We start from the raw sequence: 9,503 nt of genomic DNA on the forward strand, positions 1-9,503 counted from the left end.
TGTGAGTCCAGTGAACTGTTGGATAGAAAGAGGAAATGATCAAGTTTATCTGGAAGGAATATATAGAACTTCAGCTGGAAGGTTGGTAGCTTTGGACTGAGAAGAGCCTGCACAAGAGGGTCTGGACATTAAGGAGAGAAGAGGAATAGTTTGCTTTTGTGGGTGTTATGAAGCTTTTGGGGCTTCTAGACGTTGGCACTCTGCGTGGTTACTGTTAGAGTGTAGGACTTGTGAAAAACGTTGGTATTGTTCCTCTGAGAGACAGCAAGATCTATGCCCTCAGTGTAAATTGAGGCATCCTAACCAAGCTGATTTTGAACCTAAGATCCTAAATTTTGTGTGTGGAAAATCATATTCAATACCTGCAACTTGGATGTGCGTGTGGGAGGAAGGTTGGGAAAGGACTGTGAGGCTGTGTGGAGAGAGATTAGGGTGGAAACAGGATAAGACAAGAAGGAGGAGGTAATGGGTACTAGTCAAAGCAAGGAGATGTCTAAGGCTAATCCTTTAGGCTGTATTTTGACACACTGCAAAGTGTTAGTAGGGCATGGGGGCACTGAAAAACAGCAAAGTGTGTTTCTCTGAGAGAGAGAGAGAGCAAGGTCTATGCCTCAGTGTAAATTGAGGCATCCTAACCAAGCTGATTTTAAACCTAAGATCCTAAAGTTTGTGTATGGGGGCACTGAAGAAGACCAAAGTTTGATTAACTTCCACAGACATATCCCTCAGTGGAAACCATTAGAACTTCAGGAAACTTTGGTGTTTCAATTAAACTTCGAATTCTTGTGAAGTTTTTTGAACACACTCTGAGGGAATTAATATGATGAATACAACAACAAAGCCCCAAGAGTGCCATAAAAGTCCTTGTGCTTTGTCTGTGCTGCTGAGCTGGGACCAACTCCTGGCACAGAAGGAGACACTGACAACCAAGAAGAGCTTCAAAAAGTCATTTCAGAAGAGGAGCAGCTCGTCTTCCAGCCCAGCAGGGCTGAGGGCACTGCCTGCAGGCACTGAGGGGACAGGAGCCAGGCACAGACAGGCTAAAGGCAATCAGGACTGGGAAGACATTGAGCTGAGACTTCACTTGGGGAAACACCTTCACAGCCCTGGACATGGTGAGTCTGTGGGTGCAGGGCAATGTCCCCTGTGCTCCTGGAGGGATCTCCTGGAGCCAGCACAGCCCACAGCCTGGGGGATGTGTCAGGAGGACTCTCCCAGTTTCTCTGAGGCACAGGAGGAGGAGGAGGATGTGCTGCAGAGCAGGGCTGCCCTGGGCACCGTCAGAGGGACAGGGCAGGACGGCTCCTGCTGCCAGGGACGGCTGCAGGGGCTGAAGCTGGGGCTGCAGCCAGGGCTGCCCAGGGCTGTTCTGCAGAGCAGCTCCTGCAGCCCTCAGGGCTCTTGGCCAGCCCAGGGCATGTGCCACCTGCCAGGGGCAGCTCTCAGCCTGCCTGGCAGCTCCCCATGCACTGTGGGGAGAAGTTGGAGGTGGAAGGAGCCACCCCCATCAGGGCAGATTCCTCCTGCTGTGGAGATGGTGCTGCATGGCCAGGGCTGCTCTCAGCTTTCTCCTCAAGGGAAGGGAAAGGGGCTGTCAGGTGTGTGTGTGTCACTGAGACTCCTGCACTGTCCCACTGGGGATCACCAGATCTGCCTCACATCTCCCTCACAAAGTGCCTCCTCACCCTGCTCTGCCTACAGACAGCAGCAGCAGCACCTTGGCCTGCAGCATCTCAGTTTTTTTTGAGCTGCCCTTAAGGGTCTGCTGGGAGGGAGATGCCTCTGGGCAGTGCCCTGTGCTGGGAGGGGTGTGCAGGGCAGAGCTGAGCCCCCAGGGCTGGGCTGGGCTCTGGGACCACTGGCAGGGACAAGGCTTGGATAGAGAGAAACAGCTCCCAGTAGTGAGAACTCCAGGCAGCAGAGAGCCAGAGCATCCCTGGATATACATCACTGTCCATCTGCACAGGTAAAGAAAGGAGGGTTTACAGAAACTGACTTTAAAACCAGATCTTCCAAAAAGTCCACTTCATTTTTCCAGTAACTTTTAAGTGTGATCACCCTGAAATAGGGGGAGGTGTAATGAGTGAAGGGCAGCTGAGTGTGACCAGCAGGTCTGACTGCACTGGGGCACAGGGAGCCCAGATTGAGAGCAATGCTAAAGATGAGGCAGTAACTCAGCAGCAGCAGATACCCAAATGCAAAAAATGTTTGGCAAAGTTCCCCCACATGAATAGCAATATTTTGAGGGAATTCAAAATAAAATAGCATAAAATTGAATCAAAGAAGTTGTCAATCTGTCCTTTCAACAGTCCACCATTCCCAGAGTGAAGAAATGTCCAACAGCAGCTCCATCAGCCACTTCCTCCTGCTGCCATTGGCAGACACGCAGCAGCTGCAGCTCCTGCACTTCTGCCTCTTCCTGGGCATCTCCCTGGCTGCCCTCCTGGGCAACGGCCTCATCATCAGCGCCGTAGCCTGCGGCCACCACCTGCACACCCCCATGTTCTTCTTCCTGCTCAACCTGGCCCTCACTGACCTGGGCTCCATCTGCACCACTGTGCCCAAAACCATGCACAATTCCCTCTGGGACACCAGGAACATCTCCTACTCAGGGTGTGCTGCACAGGTGTTTTTCTTTCACTTCTTCCTCTCAGCAGAGCTTGCTCTCCTGACTGTCATGTGCTACGACCGCTACGTGTCCATCTGCAAACCCCTGCACTACGGGACCCTCCTGGGCAGCAGAGCTTGTGCCCACATGGCAGCAGCTGCCTGGGCCAGTGCCTTTCTCTATTCACTGCTGCACACAGCCAATACATTTTCCCTGCCCCTGTGCCAGGGCAATGCCCTGGGCCAGTTCTTCTGTGAAATCCCACACATCCTCAAACTCTCCTGCTCACACTCCTTTGTCAGGGAACTTGGGCTTATTGCTTTTGGTGTCTGTTTAGCTTTTGGCTGTTTTGTGTTCATGGTTTTCTCCTATGTGCAGATCTTCAGGGCTGTGCTGAGGATCCCCTCTGAGCAGGGACGGCACAAAGCCTTTTCCACCTGCCTCCCTCACCTGGCTGTGGTCTCCCTGTTCCTGAGCACTGGTATATTTACCTACCTGAAGCCCCCCTCCATCTCCTCCCCATCCCTGGATCTGGTAGTGTCAGTTCTGTACTCGGTGGTGCCTCCAGCCCTGAACCCATTCATTTACAGCCTGAGGAACCAGGAGCTCAAGGCAGCAATGTGGAAACTGATGGCTGGAGGATTTCAGAAACATGAAACTACTTGCAAATTTCTGCAAGTTAATTGTAATAAAAGTTATCTTTGATTGTATATCTTGGTTTTGTTGTGTGTTTTTTCTTCTCTTTTGTTTTAGTTTTTTAATGTTATCCACCAATAAAGGTTCGTTGCACCCTTTCTCATTTTGTTTTTCTCCACCTTTGCTGTGGCCACAGACTGTGTCAATGAGGAGCTGTGCTCTCAGTGGCTTTAAATTAAGTAAAGGATCTCCCAGAAAAGTTTTCACCAGAGCTCCTTCCCTGGAGCTGCAGAACAAATGCTTGTGTGCAGAGCTGGGGACAGGTCACTACTGGCACAGCAGCTCTCCTCCTACTGGCCACTCTTCCTGGTCCAGGCCAGGTGCCATTGGCATTATTGGCCATCTGGGCAGACTGCTGGCTCATGTTCAGTCTGCTGTCCATCAGTGCCCCCAGGTCACATTCTGTCTACGCCCTGTCTAGCCCCTCTCTCCCTAGCCTGTAGCACTGCAGGAGTTCTTGTAGCCCAAGTGCAAGACAAGGCACTTGGTCCTGTTAAACCTCAGCTTCTTGGATTTGGGCCCTGGATCCAGCCTGTCTAGGTCCCTGTGCAGAGCCCACCCACCCTCTAGCAGATCTACAGTTGCACTCAGCATGATCCCACCAAGGTTCCATGAGCCCCACCAGTGTCACAATGTCCTTTTAATTTGATGGGACCCCTTGGTGTCACAAATCCACTTAGATCCTTGGGCCCCTGCAGTGCCACAGTGCATCCCTGGTTCCATGAGGTCTCGCAGTGCAGCAATGCTCTCCTTGGTTCCACAGTGTCACAATGGCTTCTTGGTCATTTCTTCATTCCAGGAGTACCTGAGAAGCAGCACTGATACCTTGGTTCTATGGGGCCCTACAGTGTCACAATGGCCCCATCATCACACGAGGTCCTGCTCTGTCACAATGCTCTGCATGGTTCTACCAGGCCCTGCAGTGTCACTGTGGCCTCTTGGTTCCATGAGGGCTCCGAGTGCCACCATGAATTCCTGGGTGCTGCAGTGTCACAATAGAGCCCTGGTTCCACAAGATCCTGCAGTGTCACGAGGGACCCTTGGTTCCATGGGGCACCAAAGTGTCACAATTGTTCCCTTAGTTCCAAGAGTCCTTGCAGTGGAACAATGGCCCCTTGATTCCATTGGCCCCAGGCTCTCACAAGGCTCTCCTTGGTTCTGCAGTGGCACAATGGCCCCTTGGTTCCACAAGGCCCTGCAGTGTCACAGTGGTCTCTGTGGCTCCACGAGGACCCAGACTGTCACCATGGACTCCTTGCTTCCATGCAGTCCCACAGTGTCACAGTGGCCCCTTGGCTCTGTGGTGCCATGTCATACACAGTGTCACCATGGTCCTCTCAGTTCCATGAGGCCCTGCAGTGTCACAATGGCCCCTTGCTTCCCCAGGGCCCTGCAGTGTCACAATCATCACAGAATCACCCAGGCTGAAAAAGTCCCTTGAGAGCATCAAGTCCAACTGTGACCCAGCACCATCTTGTCACCAAGACCATGGCACTCAGTGCCACATCCAGTCTATCCTGAAACACTTCCAGGGATGGTGACTCACCCACCTCCCTGGGCAGCCCATTCCAATGCCCAGTCATCCTTTTTGTGAAGAATATTTCCTAATGCCCAGCCTAAACCTCTCCTGGTGGAGCTTACGGCTGTGTCCACTTTTCTTCTCACTGTTACTGGGAAAAGAGCCTGACCCCCTCCTGGCTGCACCTTCTTTTCAAGGAGTTGCAGAGAGTGATGAGGTCTCACCTGAGCCTCCTCTTCTCCAGGATAAACATCCCCAGCTCCCTCAGCCACTCCTCATAGAACTTGTGTTCCACACCCCTCCCCAGCCTTGTTGCCCTTCCCTGGACATGCTCCAGCCCCTCCATTTCCTTCTTAAATTGGGGGGCCCAGAACTGGACACAGCACTCGAGGTGCAGCCTCACCAGTGCTGAGCACAGGGGAAGAATCACTGCCCTGGTTCTGCTGGCCACACCATTCCTGATCCATTGTAGTCAAATAGTGGGAAGGGCATGGGGACAAGTGTTATTGATTTTCAGCTATGAAGAGTTTTGATTTTTGTATCCATTCAGACTGCATTAGAAGGTGCTGGGGGTCAATATTATTTGCTTATATCCTTCTATAAACAGGAAAAGACAAGAATACAAATATTCTCTCTGCATAATTTCCAATATAGTATATACACTTGTAATACACTTCTGAAATTTGTCTAATTAACCACAGAAGAATTGAAAACTTAAATTATTCCCAGAGGTGTTCCTTCTTTGGGTGTTTTGAAGAAATATTTATGAGTCTTTGCCACTGAATTCCTGAACTGAAGAGCTCAAAAAAGAAGAGGGCTCTGCAACAGAAAAATTCATCAGCGTTGTCACCGTGTGACGGGTTTTGCCAATTTTAATATATTTACTTTCTTTTAGATATAGGATTTAGGAGTAGAGACAAGGCAGGCTCAAAACTTAAAAAGGTACAATAAGAAATTTATTAATAACACAAAAATAATTCAGAATAAGAGTTCTAGATTGTTCCCTCCTCCCTTCATTCCACATTTCTTACCAACAATATAGAGGGAACACTTCAGTCAGTTATCCACCCAAACAATCAGTTCACTTAAGAGAGAAAAGTACCTTTTTGAATTTAGGCTTAGGGGGTGTCTTCACCTTCACAATCTATATCCGCCCGGGAAAATATTGCAGATTATGACTCTTTTCCCATCTCCGCAGTCCTTCCAGAGCTGTGCAATGAGTTATGTTACACACTTGGGGTACCACTTTTAAAGGCAGGCTGCTGAAAAACAAGATTCTCTTCATCTCCTTCTCTATCAAATGTCTCTGTTCGTATTCCAGTCCCAGAACAGAGAGCTCCATTTCCCCGAGGCAAAAAGTCTTCTTCTCAAACACCCCAAACCTCCCCAAGTATATTTCCCAGTTTAATGGAATTTTAGTGTAGTCACCGTCCCCTTAGCCCACAAAAAGGCTTTCAGCTGCTTATCAGTTGCATCTTTTCAATCTCTTCCCATCAGGAACTTTACCTTCATTCCGCTGACCTCTGTAGTCTCCATGCTTCATTTCTTCTCATTCAGGGGAGCTCAGAAGATCAAGAATCTTATCCAGGCATTTAAAAGAGTTAAAATTGTATCCAGGTCGTGAAGAAGCCACATGGGCAGCTGGAGGCCTCTTCTGCCACGCAGAGAGCCGAGCCGAGCCAAGTCAGGGGCCAGCAGGGCTGAGGCCGTTGCCGGAGCCATGCGGAGCTGGGGGCCACAAGGCCAGGGCCGCAGTTGCCCGGAGATGGGGGAGCCATGCAGTCGGGGGGGGCCAGGGCCCGGGGCCATGCGGCCGGGCCGGACCCCCCACCAAGGCAGGGCCAGGGTACCGAGCCAGACCCTCTGCAGAGCCGGTGTCGGGCTGGGGTGCCGGGGTGTCGGGCCGCGCCCCCCGCCACCGAGCCCGGAGCTGGACCAGGGGACCGATGCCCTGGCCAGAGGCCACCGCACCTGCCCCGGGAGCCAGAAGCCGAAAGAGAAAAAGTTGACTTAATCCCATGTGATTTGTGAAAGCGAATTAACTTTTAATTGGTTTCCTGAGATGCCCACTACTAAATCAGCTCTCTGATTGGTTCCAGCAGCTCACAGGCGAAGCTCCCAGAGAAGGGACAGCCCCCCACTCCCCAGCCTCATGTTGCTTCTGTGTGGTGAATCCACCCCTCCCCCCTAGCACGTGAAACCAACACAAGCATCCTTCAAGTGGGTGAGGATTCATCCTTATCGGAGCAGGAATGTGAAACCAACACAAGCATCCTTGAAGTGGGTGAGGATTCATCCTCATCGGAGCAGGAATTGGGCACAGCTTTGTTGGCCTGGAGCAGGAGCAGCTCTGCAGGGCCCCAAGGCCGGGGCTGTTGTGCTGGCCTGGGCAGATGGGATGGCAGCAGGGGCTGCAGAGCTCTCAGGAGCTCAGGGAGAGGGGAGCAGGGCACACAGGGAGCCTCCTTTTGCCTTGGCCAAGCACCTTGCCCATGGCTGGGGCTGAGTCCTGTCTGAGCTGCAGCTGCTGCTGTGCCCTTGCCAGGGGCTGAGGCCATGGGGCCACTGCCCAGAGCCCCCTGCCCTGAGCAGAGCTGTGGGGCCAGAGCCGGCTGGGCTGTGCTGGGGAGAGGCCCTTGGTGCTGCACAGAGCTCAGGGCAGCTGGCACAGCCTGCAGGGAGCTGGGCTGGCCTGAGAGAGCCTGCCAGAGAAAGCAGCAGTGTCCATCTCAGCCTGGCTGAGCGTGCAGGGGCAGGACTCAGCCCAGGCCTTGTGGGGCAGGGCCAGCGCCTGTGGAAGGCATTGGAAACAGGCAAGTGGCCCAGAGAGGAGGCTGCTCTGTGCCCTTGGTGGCATGCACAGAGCAGGGAGGGGGCCCAGGACATTTGTCAGCGCCCGCCTCTGTCCTCAGCCCTTGCCAGCCCTGGCTGCTGAGCCCAGGTTTGCCGTGGGCTGAGTTTGGCTGTGGCCCAGCTCCATCCTCCTGCGGGGCTCAGGGCCTGTTCCCGGCCATGGCCAGCCCTGCCCGGCCTCTCTGCTGGCCCAGAGCCCGGCAGAGCCCGGGGCAGGGCTGTCAGTGCAGGCCCACAGGTGCCCCGGGCTGCGCAGGAGCTGGCAGAGGCTGCCCAGCAGGGAGGCCATGGGGCACAGAGCCCCAGGGCTGCTGTGGGCACCACAGCACAGGGGCCAGTCCCACCCTCAATGCTCCTGTCCTGGGCTGGGCCTGCACAGGGGCTGTGCCACCATGGCTGGGGCAGCAAGCTGGGAATGGAGGCCAGGGTGACAAATCCCCTGGCAGAACCTCATGGAGGAGGCCATTTTGAGTGGCTTCATAGCTCAGGAATGTAAAAGAGGGGAGAAGCCACAGAGATGCTGCACAATCTCGTACAATGCTGGGGATTTAAACCTCATTTCCTTGAGCTGCTTCAGACTCATTCTGGGGGACGTGTTACACCACAGCGAGCCCTGGGAAGGAAATTCCTTTCTCTTGTTTCCAAGCCTGGGCCTCCTGATATGTTAACAATTGACCTTTGGTTCGTAGTGATTCCATTGCATCACAGTGGTCTCCTTGTTCCATCAGGCTCAGTTTTGTCAAAGTTTAACCTTCATTCCATTGTATCACAATCCTTTCCTGAATTCCATGATGTCTTGCTGGGTCACAGTGGAGTCTTTGTACCATGCATTTCCATTGTGGCTCAGTGGTCTCCAGCATTCCATGACATCACGGTGCAAAACAGTGAGCGCTTCATTCCATGAGTTTCTGTTCCATCACAATGATCTCTCTTGGCTTCCATGAGGCCCTGCAGTGTCACTAGGGAGACTTTGATCCATATTTTTCCATTGTTCCAGAACAATCTTCAGCACTCTTTTGAGGCCACAACGTGAAACAGTGGACATTTGATTCCACATGATTCCACAATGGTCTCCTGGGTTTCATGAGGTCCCTGTTTGCAACAATTCAGACTTGGTTCCATGAGATTCTATAATGTCTCAATGCTTTCGTGGATTTCATGAGTCTCTGCTGTGTTTACAATTGAAATACCGTTCCCTAAAATTCCATAGTATCGCTTTGCTCACCTGTGGTTCATGAGGCTGTGCTGTGTCACAATGGACACTTGCTCCCTCCAAGACTGGAAAAGTCCCAGTGGCACCGGGTTTCCATCAGGCCATGCTTTGTCACAATGGGGACTTGGTTCCATGAGAATCCATTGCACCACAATCTTCTCCCCAGTTTTATGGGAGTCTGATATGTTCACAAGTGACCCATGGTCCCATGAGTTTCCAGTGCATCACAATGGTCTCTTGGATTCAATGAGGGCCCACTGGGTCACAGTGGAGCCTTCGTACCATGCGTTTCTATTGTGGCACAATGGTATCTAGCATTCCATGAGGCCCCATTGTAAAACAGTGGCCACTTGGTTCCATGAGATTCAATCCCATCAGGATCATCTCTTGCATTCCATGAGGCCCAGCAGTGTCCATGGAACTACAACAGCAGAGAGGTCAGGCTGAAGGCTGGGCTTAAAAAAAACAATACTAGCACAGGAAACATCAACTGGAGTGAAAAGACGTGTGCTAATGTCTTTACAAATCATTTGATGGGTGAAGGGATCGGGGTTAAGGTCTTTGAAATGGGTCCTAATTATTCTACTGACTTTGGACAGCAGGTTTGTTACTGG

At 52.2% G+C, this 9,503-nt stretch overlaps 1 protein-coding gene across 1 annotated transcript; it reads left to right on the forward strand.

Annotated features, from left to right (window-relative positions):
• The first annotated feature begins 2,317 nt into the window (after positions 1-2,317).
• On the forward strand, positions 2,318-3,313 carry LOC130266551 (olfactory receptor 14I1-like). Its single transcript, XM_056515801.1, has one exon. The coding sequence runs from the start codon at positions 2,333-2,335 to the stop codon at positions 3,311-3,313; it is 981 nt and encodes a 326-aa protein (XP_056371776.1). The 5' UTR covers positions 2,318-2,332.
• The last annotated feature ends 6,190 nt before the right edge of the window (positions 3,314-9,503 follow it).

Source organism: Oenanthe melanoleuca, unplaced genomic scaffold (assembly GCF_029582105.1).
Source record: "Oenanthe melanoleuca isolate GR-GAL-2019-014 unplaced genomic scaffold, OMel1.0 S083, whole genome shotgun sequence".
Classification (NCBI taxonomy): domain Eukaryota; kingdom Metazoa; phylum Chordata; class Aves; order Passeriformes; family Muscicapidae; genus Oenanthe; species Oenanthe melanoleuca.